This window comes from Protopterus annectens, chromosome 11.part0 (assembly GCF_019279795.1).
Source record: "Protopterus annectens isolate FY-2018-M chromosome 11.part0, PAN1.0, whole genome shotgun sequence".
Lineage (NCBI taxonomy): Eukaryota > Metazoa > Chordata > Ceratodontiformes > Protopteridae > Protopterus > Protopterus annectens.
Genome location: NC_056745.1, coordinates 60111215 through 60133525, shown reverse-complemented (window position 1 = coordinate 60133525; position 22311 = coordinate 60111215). Strand labels below are relative to the sequence as shown.

The 22311-nt window shown below is 40.2% G+C and overlaps 1 protein-coding gene across 2 annotated transcripts in view; it reads right to left on the bottom strand.

Moving 5' to 3' along the window:
• Positions 1–22311, bottom strand: part of CNTN1 (contactin 1) — a 1190489-nt gene that overhangs the window by 317766 nt on the left and 850412 nt on the right. For both annotated transcript variants that reach the window (XM_044087442.1, XM_044087443.1), the window contains one exon: positions 5909–6036. In XM_044087442.1, the coding sequence (XP_043943377.1) occupies positions 5909–6036 (128 nt within the window). The remainder of the gene's footprint in view (positions 1–5908; positions 6037–22311) is intronic.

The window sequence follows — 22311 nt, the reverse complement described above, 5'->3', positions numbered from 1 at the left end:
GACTTTCTTTTGATACCTTTTTGTGGTATTGCCATAACTGAATTTTCTTCTAAATGACTATAAACTCTGTTGACATCAATTCCAGTGAATAGTGTATACATCATCGGAAGGCAAGTTATTGGTCTACAATTTTTAGGGCAGCTTGCAGGTTCACGCTTAAGTAGGATCATTGTTTTTCTTGTTGTTAGCCAGTCTGGTGTATGTTCAGGAGTGCATATAAATAGTTCTTACCCATGGCTAAATCTTTGTGCAAAGATGTTAATACATTTAGCTGGAGGTTAGGTACTGCATCTGGGCCTGGGGATTTCCAATTAGGAGCTTTTCTTAACTTTGTTTCAGTCTCTCTGGCTGTTACTTCATCCCATTTCATATCCTGTGCCTTTAAACTTCTTATTCTTTCTTTTACTTCTTCTGTCCATTTAGCATCTTTGTTATGTTCTACAGGATCTTCATAAATACTTCTCCAAAATGTATCTGTTTCTTCTTTTTTGTTGGTCTTTCATTTCTTTTTGCCTTGTTTCCCAATTCTCTATAAAGCTTTTTGGGTCATCAATAAATTGCTTATTTTGTACTTTTCCTTTATATTTATCTGTGTATCTTCTAAGTTTTTCTGCCTGTGCTGATGTTTATAGTTTATTATTTGCAAAAGTGCATGATAAATTCTGGTCTGTTGTATTACTGTGCATTACTTTTATCACGTCTATCTTTCTGAGTATTTGTGTTGATCTGTTCTCTCTTCTATACTCTTCTAACAGTGACATTTCTTCTCTTAATTGCTTTATAGTGTTCTCTAATCAATGTTTCCATGATGGTATTCAATGTCTCCCCTTCCTTTCCCTCACCACCCTGTGTTCTTGTGGTAGGACTTTATCAGTTATTAATTTAGCTGCACAGTAATGTATCCTATTTACTTCTGCTATATCGCATGAATCACTAAGGACAATCCTAATTACCGTGTTCATTTGTTTTATCAAACTTCCAACTGTTTGCATTTTATTGACCTTCTGTAGTCTGTTTGTTTCACTGATCTTAATATGTCAATCCATCTCTATTAAATCAAGTAACTCTTTTTTTAGATCATTTTCTTCTAAACTGAAGGCACATTCTTTGTTCTCCAGTTCATGTGGGCATTCTATGTAAAGGTCCAGAGCTTGTTCCTGTGCCATGTTCTCTTCAGTTTCACCCTGTGTCATCTGTTGCTCTTTCATATGGGAACTCACTGTCCTATCACTCCATGCCATTGACTGGGTCAGAGTTGACACAGTTTCCTGTTCTTTCCATTGCTGTATAGCTCCAACTGGACCTCTGTACTGGTTTCCTATGGGAGGCTCCAAAAGATCTTCATATGTCAACTGATTAGATGCTTCCAGCTCCACTGGTTTCTCCTTAATTTAGGTGTCCATTGCTCTATCCTGTTGCATTGTTATCGGAGTTAAATTTTCTACACTAAATCCTTTACTTTGCAGGTAATCCATAACCTCAGTTTCTATTTCTTTAACTTCTTCATTACTAATCCTGTTTTCTACTTTTCCTCTTTGTTTTCTTATTTTTTGTATTGTAAAATTTTTCATATTCAGATGCCTTTGCCTGTATTTCTCTTCAAATATCTTTAGTGTTGCTCTTTTTGCATTGATTAGTTTTGATTTCTCCTTTGCATAAGTATCGCACCATATTAAATCTCTTTTCCTTTCCCATGTCCATATTTCTTCTTCAGGTGTCTCCTGCTCCTCTTGTTTCTCCTTACTTTGGGGACTAGTTGTTCCGTCATGTTGTGATATGACTGTATTAGACTTTATACACTAAATCCTTCACTTCACAAATATTCCATAACTTCAGCTTCTATTTTTCTAATTTCTACTTGGCTAATCTTCTGTTCTGCATTCCCTCTTTGTGATTTTATTTGTTTTTGTGAAATTTTCCATATCTGGATGCCTTTGCCTATATTTCCGTTTGACTATCTTTGGGGCTGCCTTTTTGTGTTGATTAATTTGACTTTCTACTTTACATAAATATTGCACCATATCAGATCCCTCTTCCTTTCCCAGGTCCATATTTCTTTTTTATACCTTTCAAACATCTCTCAATTTTGTTCTTTAAATGTTCGCACTGACTCAGTCACTTCTTTTTCCAAATGGCACAAGATTTCTTGGTCTGTATAGTGTTTATCACGTATCTAGTGTATTAATGAACACAAATGTTTATTTGAAGCTTCTAACAGTTTTTCTTGTGGATGTATTTTTCTTTCCTTTAATTTCTCGCAAACTTTTCACATATCTTGTGTCGGAAATACTGGGCTTCTTGCATAATAGTAACAAAACATAATTTCTTTTTTATCCTCAATAGTCTACTCTATCGTCTGTATGGGTCTTTTTTGGCTTATCAGTTTTTGTGATTTTTGTAGACCTATACTTGCTTCTACAATGGGGAAGGGGGGCATCCTCCCCCTGGGCCTGGCCTAGCCCCATTGTAGGAATATTTCCATGTTTTGAGGATTCTACACTGTCATTTTTTCCAGTCCTGATACCAATGTCACTACCAGGACTGGGCACTTTTTTATCCTGGGACTTGTGCATCCAGCTATCTTCTTTATTTTAACCTACTTCTGTCCATGATATATGCTATATAAAATACAGTCATCTTGGTGAGATTTTCTGAAAAACAGGGTCCACATCAAGAAGGTACTCACCAAGACTTGAGGATGAATTCAATTCCGGCAATACTTCTCTCCTTTTGCTGATTTTATCATTTCTCCATTAAGACCCCATCTCCAGTGCGGCATTATAAGAATGTACTAGACCTTCCAGGGAGGGAAGGCTCTCAGCTTATGATTTGATGCCTCATCACACTGTGGACAATTATTTCCCTAAAATGCCTATCCTGTCAGTCATTATTGCTTATATACATAAGCCTCATGAACAGATTTATGATTATAGATGTGAGAAGGACTCTTCCCATTTCTTATTGTAGTGCATCATGTTTAAACAGATTATACTAAATACTGTTCTATCAATAAATATTGTTTGAGCTGTGACTCTGCTGCATTATGGAAAGAGCTGTACAGCAAAACCTTCCTTTTCATCTGGGACTGTTCTATCATATAACTATTTATTTTCACAGAAAATCAGCACCCTCAGGGTTCGTTATATAAAGTTGCAAGGGTGTCTGGGTGCATTCATTACATAATGGTACCTGGGACTTGTATGTTTGCAAATATCAGAAATCCGAAGGTTCTATATAGCTTTTATTTTTACACTGCTCTGTTCAGGTGCTTATGTTTTGCATAATTTGAAATCATAAAGCTTCTACAATCTTACACAAAGATATATACCACAAAATGATAATATAATAACTGTTCACTATGGACATATGTTCTCCCTCTGTCTTTTTCTCTTCTCCCCTATATTATAAATGTGAAAACTGTGAAAATTATTTTAGGAATGCAGATCAGTATGAAAAAAAATATATTTCAATAACAGCCTGAAATACAAAAAAAAGTCACTTCTAAGTCATGTGTAAGGCAAAAGAGAGTAACATCATGCATAGACACCAGTAAATGGATATGAGGGTGATGGCGATTTAAAATGCCAATAAAGGAGAAAAACATTAGGTCAAGTGAATGTAACATGCCGGGTGAGATACAATGGGAATAGAATTTTAATGGGTAATTAGCGGCTGGACATACTCATTCCTATCTCAATTATAATAAGGACATCCTATTCACTATGTGAATTTTGCAGACTATTAATACAAGCAGAAGATGCAGGCAAGAAAATAGCAATGACATCATCAAAATAACACGAGAAAGTAGCAATGACATCATCAAAATAACACAAGCAGGCACTTACCAATGATGACAGACGTCACTCGTCTTTCACAAGCCGGCTGAGTTTTGACAGTTTTACAGTAACTTGACTCACACTTGAAAAGAACAGATGACTCACACCCCACCTAAAATGCTGGTGTATACAATGCTTGCTGTAACCATTAACCAAACTATCACCTTATTTTGACATTGATGGTCAGTTGACGGTGTGAATTAATCACCTTCAGTGAACTGCTTGACGGCTCATCATACCACAGGCACTGGGATATTTACTTCTGTTTGCCCCACCAGCAGCAGAAACATGTAGAGATACTTATAATTTCCATATGTCTCTGTCACAGAGCATCTCACTAAAATTTTACTTTTTGAGCTTGTGATATGTTTCCTTTGGCCATCCCTAGTAGGCACCAACCATAACAACATGTCTTTCTATCCTTTACAGAACTAGACACCAGGTCATTTGATGGTCAGTCTTTATTCCCCCAGTTAATGTTTCATCTTATTAGACTATCATATAAAGCACATTTGCAAAAACACAAATCTAGACACCCTGCCCCTGCATAGTACAAATATGGTTTATTCCTGGGCCGCCATGTCACTGTTAGTACTGGGTCAGCAAATACCAGACGTATATCCTGATGAATGGTCATCCTAATCTTGTTCAGAATTTTGCCTTTCAACCAGTTTCCACAAATAGCATCAAAAATCCCTCCCCAAATTAAAACCTACTATAACTGCCCCTGACAATTTTCCTTGCAAATATTTTAAAATAGCAGCTAAGGCTATTGCAAATCCGATTTCAATTATGATAACTTGATCCATATCTCGAAATAAATTCAAATTCAGATTTGATCAGGGAATTAAACTCATTAAAACTAACACATCACTTAGCTCTTTCTCAGCTTACTACAGTACACAGACTTATCTATAAACCAGAAAATTGCCAAGCCCTTAACAACTTAATGCAACATTTATTCCCAATAGAATATTATGCTTTAGAGAAAAATCACTAATTACTATAACCAAAGCACCTTAATACCACAGGTAAGGTAACTCTCTGTATTCAAATACTGCAGCTAAACAATGGAACCACATCCCACTACAACTGAAATCCATTTAGAATTCAAACTTATTTAAAATGCAACTAAATTTCACCTATGAAATCAATGTATCTGCTCCTGTAAATCTCCAAGATAAATGCCACTTTTAGCTCCAGTTTACCATATCATCAAACCATTTCTCATCATCCAGAATCCAGTACCCAACAACCAGTCATCACCAGTACCTGAATAGATTTAATAGCATCTTCCAGCGGCATTCATTATTTTGTGACATTGCACACCCCCACCTCTATTGTTCTGATATAAAACTTACTATAGCCTTATATATAATTGTCTCTGAACCTGTGTTATGCTAAACCTCTGAACTAAGATATCAACATTTTGTGCCCTACCTAGATCTTTCCTTCACCTCAATTTCTTTGCATTTCTAAGCTCTAATCCCATGATGTATTAACTCTCTGACAAACCCACTAATATAACTTTTTCAGTGCTCAATGTTCAACATCTGCTAAATCTATAGGTATGTTCTTTTATACTTTATTAGTGTGCCTTTATTCCATATGAATGTAATTTCATTAGCACATGCACATGTAATTGTTAATGTATACTACTTATTGTCTGTTTATATACATTACTGAATGTTGTTTTAAAATATTAGTAATATGTTGGGGCTGTTCTCCCTGGGCCTCCACTGAAAAGAGGTTTTTGACTAAAACCAGTCAGACAAACCCAGTAAACAAAATCAAAATAAAAATAAAATAAAATACTGTATGCTTTGCGTTGACCATGCCATTACTGCATATAGGCAGAAATGGTATTCATAATAGGAAAAACTGAAATGTTGCTATGCAGGCATTTGAGTACAGAAGCTTTTTATTAAGACAGTGAAAATGTTACACTGAATGTACACACATTTTGACTTGGGAGGGTATGCTTGTTCCATGATCCATTTCCATGCAAATCTCATTGCAGTAGTATAAGATATAATGAGAAATATCAAGTAAACACAATTGTGAGTTCTTACCCAGAACAGACAGTATTCCAGTGCTGTTCGCACTCCCTCTGTCATTTTCTGCATAGCACGTATAAGATCCTTCATCCCTCCTGGTGATATTCCAGATTTCTAAACTTCCATCACTCCAAATGGACATCCTAGATAATCACAAGCAAATGATCAAAATGCCTATAACACTTTGTATGAAACTGACAACAGTATTACAAAATTATCTAGGGGAATGTTAGATTGAAAAAGTGTCAGGCAAATCAGCTCGTCTTAATTCCATTGGTTTTGTAATTCAAAACTGCTTTACTTACCTTTTGTTTAAATTACGTTATATCAAATGCATAACTCAAAAGGAGAAAAGTAAGTAATCTTAGCAGACACTAACATTTCATTCAATGTAACCTTTCAGCCATTGCGAGTCTTGTTACCAAAAATGCTTTTCCATTTTATATCAATATATAAGCAATCCAGTTTATTTAGGTGTTGGGTATATTGACAATGTGCATATCGGGGGGGTAGTTAAGCATGAGGATGCAGGATGAGTGTCATTACATCCCTGCATGCTTGTTTTCCTTAGTCTTAATAGCTCCTTTTTAAGCCTTACTAGACTTCTGAAATGGGTACAGTGCTAAAAAAATAAGCTGCAGTATCTAGGGATTGTGATTAGACCTCTAAAATTAACCAACATGTTCTGTATTCAAAACATGGAGTCAATAAATTCACCTTTAGAGCAAAGTTCAAGAGCTGAGTTTCTTGAATTTGTTTTGAGAACACCGCTAATATTTATGATCAGAGACACAATCATAATTCTTCAGAATGTATGCGAGTTTTAGTTGCCCTGATATACTCCCAGCTTAAAAAAAGGATGGTGGGAAGAACTAACAGCTTTTAAAGCTGTTAGATGATTAGAAATATACTTCTCTTCTGGCTACCATTAATGTAGCAGTGCAAGTTATGTTACATCTTTCAAAGCTGGTAGTTGGTCTCAGCACTGTTATTTTCACTTAATTATAACAGTAAAGTTCATATATAAGAACTTCATATAATGCTTCTTCTCCCTAGGTTGATACAAATGAACCTCAAAATAACAAGATTGTTTTCATTTTAGTGTGCTGTTTAAAAACTGTGTTGTGCATTGGAGAAGGGCTGTGTACAGAAGCTGTTAGTGATCCATAAAACGTTTACACAATGGCGTAAACTTTGTCTGTAACAATCTCATCCCACTGTGAAGGCATTGTAGCCACGGAAGTAGTACACATGTAAACTTCCACTCCCCAGTATATATGACGGTCATGATCTCAGCTTCGTATGTGTACCAGCTCATCTTAACAGTGCAACATAAGGAGTAGCAGCTACGTATAATCACATGATGATGCTGTATAGTCCCTTTCCAATGGGAGCTCACATAGCACTAGATTCCTTTATTACCTGCTGCAGAGTCATGCTATGTTTAGAATTCTATGAATAACTCCTAGGCCTGACAGCATAGCACAGTACAGCTGTAAAAGGTGCCTTAGGTAAATGCACTGTACCACACTAAGTAGTAGTAGATGCAGCGGCACTGTAACTGCTCATCACTGCTACAGTGTGTTCCTCTGGCAAGCTACACTGCAGTGCCCCTATCCTAAGCAGAGGAGCACATAATATACTATGCAGTACTACACACTCCCTTGTGCAATTCAGGAAACTGCAATGCATGTTCTATGCAACCATAGACAATCTATGAATCTTGGTGCTTTCCAGTGGCATTTGAGACATGGTGCATATTATGCTGATCCACATCAGCACACTGTGTCTTTGAATAGCAAGGCTCATTTTACAGCACAGTAAGAATACACCATGTGTCACAATTACGTTAAGTAATCTACTGTTTAAGTAGAACTCCACATAATATCCACAGTCAAAAGTCAAGAGTTTTAACTACGGTGGGACGAAGGTGGTGAAAGATGTAAGGGGGAGTGATCGGCAGTTATTAGGAAACTGTGGGTTCTTGCAGGGAAGCCAATATTGTATTCAGCATCGGTAGTTACTTACTACTTAATAAACATGGTTCATGCAAAACTGTAACTGCTTCTTGCTACAGTTACATTTTAGTGTGTGCTAACATTGGGAAACCTTCCAGAAGACCTTTTCTTTGTGGTGGGAGGGGGGTCCTGAACTATAAGTTTAGGACAGCACAGTCTGGAAAAATACCCATAGTGTCAGATGAACTATCTATGGCTTTGCAAAAGTCTAATGTCAAAGAATATGATGGTTTTCAACAGCACTATATGAACCTTTACTTTTTCTTTTTAGAATGATCAAACCCTGGCAGCTGCACATTAACCTCCTAATAATATACAACTACTTATGGTTAGCTAAATGATTTATGTGTTCTTAATGCACATTTTACACCACCTTAGTTACTTTTCCATAGCTTTTGCATTACAATTTCTCGTGACTTTAATACTGCAAAAAAAAAAAAAAATGTGAACAGCTATATTTCCAAAAAAGATTCAGTTATGCACTCCTTTCTGCGATGAAACTGGGGGATAAGAACAATAGACAGCTTTTTGAAGGCCAGTAGGTGAAAAGCATAACAACGTAAACTAGAAGGCTGTGAAGAGCTAAGTGAATGATGTTTCTTTGAAGCAAACAGTAGTATATGCTACTTGCAGAGAACATTTTTTTGTGATGTGCAAAGTATTTCACACCATCTGTGCAGAGGCTTGATCCTCTGTCGCCTTGCCAATAAAAATTATGGAGCAGCTTAAAAGTCTTTCACTTTACATATTAATTTTCATTATCTGCTAAAGTTGCAGCAAGTTAAATTGTATTTCATAGTTTCATAGTTTAGTACTAGGCTATCTGCCCTGGGGCATTTGTAAGTCTAGCCATAGTGATGTGGCTTTCGCCACCTAATAAAATGGTACAAAATGCACAGAATAGATTTAGAATACTGTGCCTCTGTCAAGTAGTGACACAGTGAAGGTCCCCTTATATAATAGAATTAATTTACTGTGCCCCTGTGTAGCAGTGACACAGATGTGACCCCTGGGGTAAACTTACGATCTCTCATCCACTCATCAAGATTTCTCTTGAAAAGAGTCAGTGAGGGGCTCTGCCTAACATGAACTGGGATCTTGTTCCAGAGCATGGGAAGCCTCTGGATTATGAATCCATCCCTCCAGCATGTCCTATTCATACTTGTGCCAAGGTTTAAGTCTTTAGCTCTCGTGGTTCTGATGGATTTGGATTTTTTGAGGTGGAGCATGTCCATCAGTTCCTGATTGGACATGGCCTTGTACGTCATTTTCCTAAATCTTTTAACCTAAAGTTGCAGCAAGTTAAACTGTATTTAATAGGCAAACTACAAAGAAGACCCTGAATAGCCTTGCTCAATCTCTTAACTGCCTCTGATCATTCTTCTGGTTAAGTGTCATGTTCAGTGACAGAGTAGGCAAACTGAGGCTGAGGGAATCAAACCCTCGGCTATAGGAGGTAGATCATTAAAAAGTCATGGCCTTAATCACCATGTCCTGTGAGACTTCAAATAGTAATCAAATTGCAACTATGTGCACATGCACAAAAAAAAATGTTCAAAAATCCTGCTTCTCAGATAGAACTGCAGATCAATCTAGAAACAAACTGAAAAACACCTAAACTGTTTTGTTTATATGCCACTTCAGTGACATAATACATGTATCTATTGACTAAAAATTGCATACCTTAGGCTTGACTCAACCCTTCCTACCCCAGAACGTTATGTGTTAGGTACTAACAAGGAAATACACAAGTGTCAGATAATTTAGTACTTCTTTCTCTGTGTCTGGAATTCATGTATTTTCTAGATATTGTCAAGATTTCAAAAAATCGTGTTGCCAGCATCATGCATGTGAAAACTTATGAAAATCTCATTATGTTTAGGAAGGAAGTTAATAGTGAAAGTAGTTTCAAATCTCAGTTTTCTGGTATAAGAAAGCATGGAGAAAAGCACATAAGAATAAAAAAATAGATACTAAAACAGACAACATTAACACATAAAAATGAGTAAATATTTTTTATAAATGTTAAATCTGAAAAGGAGTATAAAGCTATTCTAACTCAAACAGTGGACTTCATGAAACATCGGAAAGCATGACACATCCTAATTAACTTAATTTTATGCAGCAAAACCAAAGAAGCAGTGGAAAATAAAAACAAGCATCTAAGATGGATGGTAAAAGCCACCCCCTCCCCTGCAGGATAAACACCTGTACTCCCACTATACAATAATCACCTTCAAGGTCACATCCTGTAGAAATTCTCAAGCTGCAGCAAATTCTCACATCAGGTCACTGACTAATATACACTTTGATACAATGACTTCCTTTGATTTCTCACCCCCGCCCCTTTTAACACTGAATGCACTCTAACTGCTGTTCAGCTTCCCATCTACAGTGCGACTTGGAATAAATTTGCTAGCTTGAAAGAGCACATTTCTATAGTCAATAATTTCAGAAACCCATGCACCTGCAAAAGAGGAAGTCTACTGCACAGAGAGCTCTTACAGCTTGCAGGACACAAAAATTGAAGCATATGAAGATACTTTAGAAATTCTGCTTTGATATTTGTCATTCCCACTGAACTCATACAACTGGGCAAGGTTCTTGGGAATTCTGATAACCATGTGAGGTCAAATGAAACAGCAAGCACATGTTCACATCTAATGATCCCTACAGCTTTCATCACAGGGTACTAAATCCTTTTGCCAAGCACTGACATTAGCTGAAGAGGATTTGTGGATTTCTGGCCAAAAGCAAATGTCAGCTTGAAAGTCAATAACACCAGATGGCTATGCTCCGCAATATTACAATGAACTGCAGGGAATCAAAACTGCCATTGCACACAAACTGCAGGCTGTTTCATCCTAGATTTATAGGTATGGTTTTGACTTTCTTTCTTCAGTGATAACTCAGATTCACATTAGCTTATACAAAAGTGTGCTGTAATGTAGGCCTCAGCATTTGTAATGGTTACTGCTCCTTGTTTTTCATATGCCAAGTACATTATTGCTTTTATAACGCAAACTGTGATGTAATACGTACGCATTCTGAAACAGCATTCTTTATTGTGTTATGCCCTGTCACTTCAAGCCATATATTATATTTAACTGTGGAGCTTTTCTCCCCGGGCCTCCACTGAAAATGGACCCACGTCCAGTCGGACACTTCCGGTCAACAAATGTAAATAAATAAATAAATAAACTTACTAAAGTTGCAATACAGAGATTTATGCAGATTCTGGACTTCATTTCTTCACTCAGTTTATATTAAGTATTATATTATTAATTCAACAGTCGAATATATCTGCTAAGTGTGAACAGCATAAACACAATGAAGTTTCAGGAAAATTTACTGAAAAGGACTAGTATAAAAAGTCAGAATCATCATGAGTCAAAACATATTTCTTTCTAAATTTTGCAGCAACACAGATACTAAGAAGGGAAAAGCAGTAGCAAGAATCCAAAAGTTATTTATTTCAAAGAAGCTGGTATAGTATTGCTTGAAACCAGGGTTGCCAGATTTCCAGCCACCCAGGTAGGGACAGAAAAAAAGAAGGTCTTTCACGGCAAGTGAAGACCAAAAAAAAAAAAAAAAAAAAAGGCAGAGTTCCACATTAAAGTAGCTCCGTGTTTAGCGATTTTTGATTGGCCCATATACCGGCATATGGGCCAATCAAACACGGAGCTTCTCATGTTTAATGCAGAACACAAGAAGCTCCGTGTTTAGCAATTTTTGATTGGCCCATATGCCAGGTATACGGGACAATCAAAAAAAAAAAAAAACAAAGCGGAGGCTGGCCGGGATTTAAACCGGCAGGGCGGGACTCGGGATCAGGCCCGCCCAAATAGGGACGTCTGGCAACCCTGCTTGAAACAAAGGCACATGCTGCCATCAATGCTGAGTAGCACATCCACCAGGTGAACCATTTACTTGTCCTGGTGGGGTTCACTGTGCTAGCAAGTTGAGCACGGTGTCGGCAGCAATAATCCCCATCATATCTAGTGGGATCCCAAAGTTTTTAAAATGAGATACAGAATCCTCCCAATGTGCCCTGAGTCTGCCAGACAGCCTCCTGCTAGAAAATGATGCTTATTACAACATCTGTGGGAGTTGCCCAAGCTGATATCCTCAGGAGGCATCCAAACCAGTTCTACTACATTCCCCAGAGCTTTTTAAACAACAGAATATTTACAAACAAGTCTTGTGGGGAAAGTACTATTTATTACATGTTCCAATTGAGGCATTATTTCTCAGACATGTAATAATAATTGTACTAAGAGAAATTATCATTTTTCTTTCTAGCCAAAGAGTGGGATTTTAGTCATGTCACAAGTAGCCCCGAGTATCTGCAGTCAAATGGTTTGGCAGAATGTGCAGTTCAAAGTGCAAAACAGTTACTAGAGAAGTCAAAATGAGACAACAGTGATGTTTCTCTGAATCTCATGAACCTCAGATATATTCTTCATGATAAACATCTTGGTTGAGACAAACCAGAACCACATTACCAATCAGTAGTCAATTGTTGGTTCCATGTATCAAGAACAACAGGTGAGTGAAAACCAATCTGTTGAAGAAGCATTTAACCCAGAAGTCCCACTATGATAAGAACAGAAAACTGCTCAATACGTTATAAGGAGAAGTGGTAAGGATGCAAACATCTAAAGGTTATGATTGGATTGGAGTCATGAAGAGTATTTGCTCAGAGCCGAGATCGTACATTGTGGCATCACAAGGATTAGAGTTTAGATGGAATCAGAAACATTTGATGCCAGTGTCCAAGCCTATACCACAGCACACAGCCTGTGAGAAAGACTCTTCACCTCAGAGTGAGTTATCCAGTCTTCCAGTTCCAGAGGAAGTTCAAAAAAATATTCCTGTTCCTGTGATGAATTCAGAAGTTCCTGATATGAGTTGTTCACTGAAGACTGTCCCTGTTGCTAAACTCAATCCAGATTGTTATGGTACCAGATCTGGTCGCATCTTCAGACCATGTTATAGATACACAGCACCTTGAACATGGACATTATGTTTGTTTCTAATGTCTATATTAAAGCAGGTCTAACTCCAATGCTATTTACAGCAAAGAGCAATCTTTTTAAGAGGGCTGATGTAGATCAATGTGTGTGTATGTACATTTAAGAAGCTATCTAAGTGCTTGCACAAGTGTATAAATACTGAGCATGTGCGAGCCTGACTGCCGTTTTGTAGTAAGCTGTTGAGAGGTAAGCATGTATGTCTGTGAGGTCTGTTTGTTAATCAGTTTGCTTATATTTTATGATGCTGCTATCCATTCTGATGTGTTTCTGTGTAATACAGCACCTAAACAAACTACCCTGCCTATTTGTCATCTATGTTAGAGAGGGACGAGCGACACCAGAGTTGAGAAAACTGATCTCCATGGGCACTGACTCTTATATATTCTAAGATGCACCTGATATCTATCAGTTGTCATGGAGATCCCTTCCATAACACACCTTTTAGTGAATAGAGCACAAGCAACCCAATATAATACAACTAAAGGCTTAGCAGTCACTGTGTCGCACAAGCTTCTGCACAGAAACATCAGTTTTCCCACTGGATGGGACATATGTCTGAGACTGCCCGTCCATATTTAAGTGACTGTGGTCTGGGTTATGTTGTACAATAAAGTCACAGGACTAGGCAATCAAAGCCCACTGAGACTGTTTAGGGGGGGCAATCTTTCTGTCAGTAAAACCACTACAGAGGGGCCTTGTCAGAAATCAGTATCAATTCCTTTCCTGTGAAACAGTAATATAGAGAGTGAGGGTCCATTTTGTAGCAAGGTATTCCCTCTGTAAAGGTATGTAACATAATCGAGAATTACAGCACTTTCTACTGATATAACATAGGTTCATAGGATGATTCCCTTAAAATAGAGAACATTGATATCTGTGCAGTGACTGAGACCTGGTTCAAGGCTCCAGAGAGCACCCCTGCACTACCAGGCTATAACTCATACCACACTTTTTGGCTATGTAACCTGGACCGAAATACCAAAGGCGGAGGTGTGACCATATTCATTATGGATAGCCACACCTCCAGGCTAGTTTCTCAGCATAATGCATCCGAGGTTATCCAAGTGCAACTAACTCTGGGTAAAACTGCAATCCAAATTGTAGCTTGCTACAGATCCCCCACCATGCCCCAGGATTCCCACTCCTCTTTTCTTGATGTACTGGAAAATACTAGGGTTCAACCAAACACCCTAATAATGGGCGACTTCAACTACCCCACCGTTGACTGGGAGAACTACTCGTGTACCAACTCCTTAGCTCAACGCTTTCTGGAATTCATAAACTCTAATGCCCTGGATCAACTTATCCACACCCTCAACAGGGGCAACAATATCCTAGACCTAGTCATTACCAACATGAGTGACCGGTGTTCCACACCTGAAGTCAACTCCTCGTTGGACCGATCCGACCATAAGCTAATCTCCCTTGATATCCACATCCCGCCCCCACCCCCCATTAAGGAAACCACAGTAAAACATTTCTCCAAAGCCAACTTCATGCTTCTTAAGACAGAAGTGGTGAACTTCATGACACCCATGCAGATGGACAATACAGTTACAAATGCTGAATCCTACACAAATGCACTCTATAAGCACTTACACGAGTGCATGGATCGTGCTATCCCAAACAGAACCAAGACACTATCCTCCAAAAAAAGGAAGCCAATCTAGTGATCCCCTGCCATAAACAAACTGTACAACAGAAGGAAGAAACTGTTGCAAAAGAGAGTAAAACCCCATGAGTGGAGGAGCTCTCTGGTCAGCCTCAGTAAGAAGCTGAGATCCCTTATAAGATCCTCCAAAGCTAGCTACAAAAACAAAATCACCACTAATTCCAAGGACAACCACAACGCATTCTATAGCTATGTCAAGAATCTCGATGGCAAAACCCAGATCTACTCTGAGTTACAGCACAAAGGCAAGAAAATTACAGAACCAACTGATATTGCCAACATCCTGGCAGATAGGTTCAGTGCTAACTTTACCCCCCCTCTCACCCCCTAAAGGGCCCATATCTATACAGGACGAATGCAGAGTCCCTATAATCACAACTACGCAGGTAAAAGCTGCACTCTCTAAAGCCAAAAACACAGCATCCATGGGACCGGACAACATCCCGGGCTGCGTTTTACATGAACTTCAGAACAAACTGGCTCCCCACATAAGCATATGTTAAATAATAGCCTCGCATCAGGCTTTGTGCCCACTGAATGGCGCACAGCAACAGTTATCCCACTCCACAAAGGGGGAGCCACCACTGATCCCGGGAACTATCGACTTATTAGCTTGATGAGCCTGGTCTGCAAGGCCATGGAACGTATCATCATGGAACTCATAAACAAAGACATTGGTAACCTCCAAACTCTGGATCCCTCCCAGTTTGGGTTTGTGAAAGGCAGATCATGCCTCCTTAACCTGATCAACTTCTTTGAGGCAGTCACCAAAGCTGTAGATGAGGGTAAGGTGGTTCACACAGCCTATCTTGACCTCGCCAAGGCTTTCAACACCATCCCCCATTCTGGAATTATAGCAAAACTCACTAAACTAGGTATAAATCCCTATGTCACAAGATGGGTTGCCAACTGGCTCACTGACAGAACCCACACTGTAAAAGTTGTAGACTCCAAATCTGACCTCAAAGCAGTGACAAGTGGAGTACCACAGGGTTCCATCCTGGGACCTCTCCTGTTTGGTATCTACTTCTCTGAAGTACAGGCTAACACAGAAGGCCTCTGGATAATGAAGTTCGCAGATGACTGCAAACTAGGAACCACAGTCAAGTCAACAAATGATGCGGAAATCCTACAGAAGGGCTTCGCTGAGACAGATGCCTGGTGTCAGAGCCATGGCCTCAAGCTCAATGCCAAAAAGTGCAGTGTCATCCCCTTTGGTAAAAACTCTGTACCCATGAACTACCACATAGGCAGCAATCTACTTAACACTGAATGCGTGATAAGAGACCTTGGCACCCAGGTAGACAGTAGTCTCTCCTTTGATAGTCACATCGCCACAGTAGTCAGGAAGTCCTTCTATGTGGCACACCTCATCATAAAAGGGTTCTCATCCAGGAAAAATGAGGTCATTGTTCCCCTCTACTCAACACTCATTAGACCCATTATAGAATACAATGCCCCTTTTGGAATGTACCTCACAAGACATCTGCAGCAGCTGAAAAGGCCACAGAAGTACCTCACAAGGAGGATTACTGACCTCAAACAAATGCCCTACACTGACCACCTCAAAAAACTCCAGCTTTACTCCATAGCATATCACATACTCCGAGGTGATCTCTGCCTAATATATAAAGCTATGTCAAACCCAGAGCTGTTGGACATGCTACACCTAAAGAAATCCCAATCCCTCTGAACTACACGCTCTAGGTACCTAAACCTTGTCACCACAATAAATAGGACATGCTGGTGGGATAGATTCCTGTCCCAGAGACTTCCCATACTCTGGAACAGGCTACCCATCTATGTCAAGCAAAGTTCTTCATTAGCACTCTTCAAGAAAAATCTTGATGAGTGGATGGGAAATAGGAAATCCCCCCTGGGATCACTTCTGTGTATCTGCTCAACAGTGGTACAGGAAAATAAATTTCTTGGGTGGCGTAAGCCAGAGAACCTTGTTGGCTAGGCTTATGTAGGCCCTTGGGTCGATAGCCTAGTACTTACTTATGAGCCTATGAACCTATACTAGGCTATTAGCCCAGAGGTCCTTATAAGCCTAGCCAAGAATTTCACCCATGTTCCCACAAAGTCAGCACCTATTTCCCCTGTCCAGCAGGGGCACAGGTGGGATCCCAGGGGTGTAATTTATGATTCCCATTCAGTCATCCAGGTTCCTCTTAAACATGGCTAGTGAGGTACTCTGCTTGACATGGACAGGTAGTCTATTCCACAGATGGGGGAGTCTTTGGGACACAAATCTATCCCGACAACAAGTTCTATTAATGTCGCAGACCAGGTTGAGGCTTTGCATGTGGATTGCGTGAGTGGAGTTTGACTTACAGATATGCAGCAACTCCATCAAGGCTGGGTCTGAGACGGCCTTGCGTGCCAGACACAGGTCACCTCTGAGCAGTCTGTACATGACTGAGTAGAGGGACAGGGCTTTTAGCCTATCTGTATAGGATAGGTGTTTGAGACACTAGATATTCCTGGTCAGGAACCTCTGTTGTCTCTCCTGCTGCTGCATGTGCTTGGCAAGGTACATGCCAAAGGGGGCATTGTACTTGATAATGGGTCTGATAAGGGAGGAGTACAGGGATATTATGACCTGACCTCCTTGTTCCTGGATGAAATACCCTTACTTATGAGGTGGGCCATGTAAAAGTCTTCCATACAATGGAGGCAATGTGGTGGTCAAAAGTCAGTTTGCTATCAACCTGTGTGCCCAAGTCCCTCACAACTGGTTGCATATTTAGTGGGTTGTTATTAATGTGATAATTAATGGTGGTGCTGTTTTCCCCAAAGGGGATAATGATGCATGTTTTGGCATTTTGTTTGAGACCATGCTTCTGGCACAAGTCATTAGTTTGAGTAAGGCCATCTTGAAGGATGTTCACATCATCAGGAGAATTTAAGACAGCACCCAACTGGCAGTCATCTGCAGACATGGTCAGCCACAGACCACTGGTTTTGGCTTGCACCTCAGAAAAGTATATCCCAAACAGTAGAAGCCCCAAGACCGATCCTTGAGGTATACTGCTCATTACAGGTCTACTATTAGAGGTGGCTTCCCCTATTTTGACTGAGAGGGTCCTATCAGTGAGCCAGTTAGCTACCCATCTGGTAACACACGGGTTGATGCCTAACTCGGAGAGTGGCTTATCCTTACACACAGTGCAGGGTTTGAGTCTCACAAGGGATAATTGGCTAGGCTTAAAATGGCTCACAAGGGCAGTTAGCTTAGTACAAAAACTATGAACTATGAACTATGAACTATGTCTGAGTGGGGAATACTGTTGAATGCTTTGGCTAGGTCAAGGTAGGCAGTGTGCACCATCTTCCCTTCATCCATGGCTGTGGTGACTGCTTTGAAGAAGTCAAACAAGCTTAATAGTCATGATCTCCCTTTGACAAAACCAAACTGTGTGAGGTCAAGCGTTTGGAGGTTGCCAATGTCCTTGTTTATAAGATCCATGCTAATGCATTCCATGGCCTTGCGGAGTAGGCTAGTTAGGCTAATGAGCCTATAATTGCCTGGGTCAGTGGATGTTCCACCTTTGTGTAGAAGGATGACAGTGGCTGTCCTCCATTTGGTGGGGATGAAGCCAGTGCTCAGGCTTTGGTTGAATAAGGTGCCTAATGGTGCTGAGAGCTCATTTAAGAGTTCATGTAGGACAAGGCCAGGGATGTTGTTGGGTCCCATGGATGCTGTATTTTTTGCCTTTGAGAGGGCATTAAAGACCTGCTCACTGGTGATGAGGGGAAGGGGGCAGCTGCCAGGGATGTCCTGGTTTACTGATAGTTGAGATGGGGGGGGTGAATTTTTCACTGGACCTGACTGCCAGCAGATTGGCTATATCTACTGTATTTGTGTATGTGGTGTTCTTGACCACCAGTTGAAAGGAGATTTGGGTGTTAACTTTGAGATTGTGGACATATTTGAAGAAGGCCTTGTGATTGCCCTTAGTGGATGTGGCCAGTTACGGACTCAAAGTTAGCCTTACAGGATTTCACCAGTGACCTTATTTTTCTTGTCCAGACAAAGGAGAGATTGCTTCCAACTTGGCACCTGCTCCTTCTTGGTCCTGGACAGCAATTGTTTACTTTTATTATAGAATTTGTTTATTGCTGCTGTCCACCAGAGATGTTTACTCTTCCTTGAGGACGATGATTTGGTCTTGTCAGGTATTGCTGAGTCAATGCAGCTATGTAAGTGCTCATATAGTTTTTTGGTGTAGGCTTTGACATCAATGCTAGTTCCAACTGAAGGGATGGTGGCTGTGAAGCTGCTTATACCTACTCTCAGTAGGTTGCAAGTCAGCTTTGGAAAAGTTTTTTTGTTTGACCCTGGGAAGGGGGGATGGTGACTTTCAAAGTGATCGCTATTTGGTCAGATCTTACCAAGGAGGATGACACTGTAGATGTGCTACAGTGGCTACCCATGTTGTTTAGTACCAGGTCCAGGATATTTTCACCTCTCGTGGGGGTGTTGACCACCTGATCCAATGCATTGGCATCTCTGGGTGTTCATGTTTGGGCTACAATAGGTCTTCCACTCTGTGGTTGGGCAGTTAAAGTTGCCCAGGATCAGGGTAGGGGGTTGAATCTTGATGGATTCAAGTAAGTCCAGATAGGTGGAGTGGGTGTTGTGAGTCATGGTTGGGGGCCTGTAGCTATCTATGATTTGAATAGGTGTTTTGTTAACAGTTACCTGCACCTGGAGTGTCTCCTGTGCATCATTCTGTTTGACCAGCCTGGAGGTGTGTGTGTCTTTGATAAGTACTGAAACTCTACCTCCTTTGGCCTTGTAGCCCTCCATTTGGGGTCTGAAAGTACGGTAGGACAGGTAACCTGGTAAGGCTGGGGTGCTCTTCACAGCTTTGAACCAGGTTTCAGTGACTGCACAAATGTCAGCATCTCCCAAGGAGAGGAATGCTTGCAATGGGTGCAGTTTCATGTTAAGGCTCCTAGCATTTAGCAGTATGACCTTTAAATTTAATTTAGAAGACATTTTCACATTGCCAATTTTGTCCTCATGACTTTGCCTAAAAAAAGGCACTATGGGAAAGGCAAGAGCCTTTGCCAGTAGCCTGAAACCCACAATCTGTTGTGAGACTACAAAAGACAAGTGCTTATTTTCAACTGTTTTCTGCACTTAAGCTTATCTTAATCTACAGTCAGATAAGACTGCACATATGCCCACCTCAAATATCCTCCTAGCTTACTTTACCCAAACTACTAACAACACACTACTCCTGCTATTAGTGGGAGTCACTTACACTGCAAGCCTGTTCCCTAAAGGTTCCTTGGCACATCCCAGAAATGTCTTCATCATTGGTGATACCATTGTATGATACACAGATAAAGCAAAGACAACAAGAATATAGTGACAGCTGCCTCTCTAGTACTACAACTATGTCATCATGGCCTTTAGGATCATCTACCGATCCAGATATGATTATGACCTTGTATTCACCCATGTGAGGATGAATGATCATAGGCATTCTACCCTGGGGGACATGCAGAGTGACACTGCAGAACTCTCTGTTCATCTCTTCAAAAAGAGTACATTCCTGAGAAGTATCCTACCATTCACCAGGAATGATACCCGAATTCTAGGACAAAAAAGCATAGGTTTAAAATCTGGCTAATAAACTGATATTCTCATAGACAGATCGAGTGTGTGCCTGTGAAGGATCCAGTGGCAGACATACACTAATCCCACACCATGCTTTGCAAAGGATGGCTTGTATCTCTTACCACATTGGTTTTTACATACTGGTAAAATGTTTGCTCATATAGTGCTATTTTTTTAGGCAGAGTGATGGGACATCCAGACATTGCAAATTCCAATCAAGATTATATTGAGGCAGAAATGTTGAATGCCAGAAACCCAAAAAGCAAATTGCCTAAACTTGAGGCCTTCCTTACCCTTGAAGGCATTAGCACTCAGTTACAGTCACCTGGTTCCAGAATACTGAGACCATTCCTTCTGTTTCAGGTTATAACGCTTATATTGCAGTCACAAAGGGTGAAATCTGTCTAAAAAACTTCACCAAGGCAAACTATACCCTCCTAGGAGAAGGTATAAATGCATTTCAAGCCCCATCCCAAGCTGAAAGTGGCAACTAAGCCAAAACTTACACTGCACTAAAGCCCTGTACAATCACTTGCATAAGTCTATAAACTCAGCTGTACCAGATAGAATCAAAGCCAGAGCCCCATATAAAATCAAGCTGCCATGGTGGACTTCCAGCATCAACAAACTCTACAATAAATGCAAAAAGGTGCTGTTCAAGAAAACAAAGACAAGAACCCAGCAATGGAAAAGCACCCTACTCAGCCTTAACAGGTAAATAAGGAAACTTGTCAAATCATCCAAGAACTCATTTGAAAGAAACCTAGCAAGTACTGCGAAGGATATCCATAAGGCCTTTTACAGCTATGTACATAACCTAAAGGGCACAACAAAAGCATAGTGAACCTGCTAGCAGATAGGTTTGGTGAAAATGTCACTCCCTTATCCCTTCCTAACTTGCAACAAACCCTCCCCCAAGCTCCCCTCCACATTACATATCTGAAGAGCAGGCCCTCAAAGCCCTGTCCAAGGCAAAGAAGACAGCCTCTATGGGACCAGATGACATCCCAGGCTGTCTCTTAAACAGGCTAAAACATGAACTAGCATCACCACTAAGTAACCTTTTCAATCAAAGCCTAACCACAGGGTTTGTTCCTGCAGAATGGAGAAAGGCTACAGTTATTCCCCCTCATAAAGTTGGCCTAGCAACAGACCCAGGGAATTACAGAACGATAAGTCTGACTAGCCTCATCTGTAAGGCCATGGAACGAATCATTATGAATCTCATAAATAAAAACATAGGTGATCTCCATACCCTGGAACATACCCAATTTGGCTTCATGAAGGACAGATCCTGCCTGTTAAATGTGGTGTATTTTTTTGAAAGTGTGACCAAGGCCAATGATGAGGGCAAATCTGTGCATACAGCATACCTCGACTTGGCAAAGGCATTTGACACAATCCCACATTCGGGTATTACCGATAAACTTAGTAAACTGAATGTAAACCCCTTCGTTGTAAGATGGGTTGCCAACTGTCTCACATACCGGACACACACTATCAAAGTGGGTGACTCCACATCAACCAGCAGATCTGTTAACAGTTGTCACAGGAGTCAGTGTTGGACCCCCTACTGTTTGGTGAATACTTCTCAGAAATTCAGGTCAAAGCTAAAGGGTTGTGGTTGACCAAGTTTGCAGACAACTGCAAACTAGGTGCAATCATCGAATCCCCAAATTATGTCAGTATACTCCAGGATGGTCTGACACAGACCAACGACTGGTGTATTAGTCACAGTCTCAAACTGAATGCAAAGAAATGCATTATCATTCCCTTTGACACAAACAATGTCCCTTCACACTATCAAATCAATAACAATACCCTAAGTACCCGTGAAGTGGTAAGGAACCCGGGATCACAGGTTTACTGCAACCTTAACTTTGACCACCGTGTACCATTGCATGAAAAGCTATTCACATAGCTCACTTGATTAATAAAGGCATTGCCTTGAGAGCAAAAGAAGTTATAACCTCCCTATAGTCGGCACTTATCTGGCCCATAATTGAGTATGTGCCCAAAAGATGATTTGAGGAAGAAGATGTACAAGGGACGGGAAG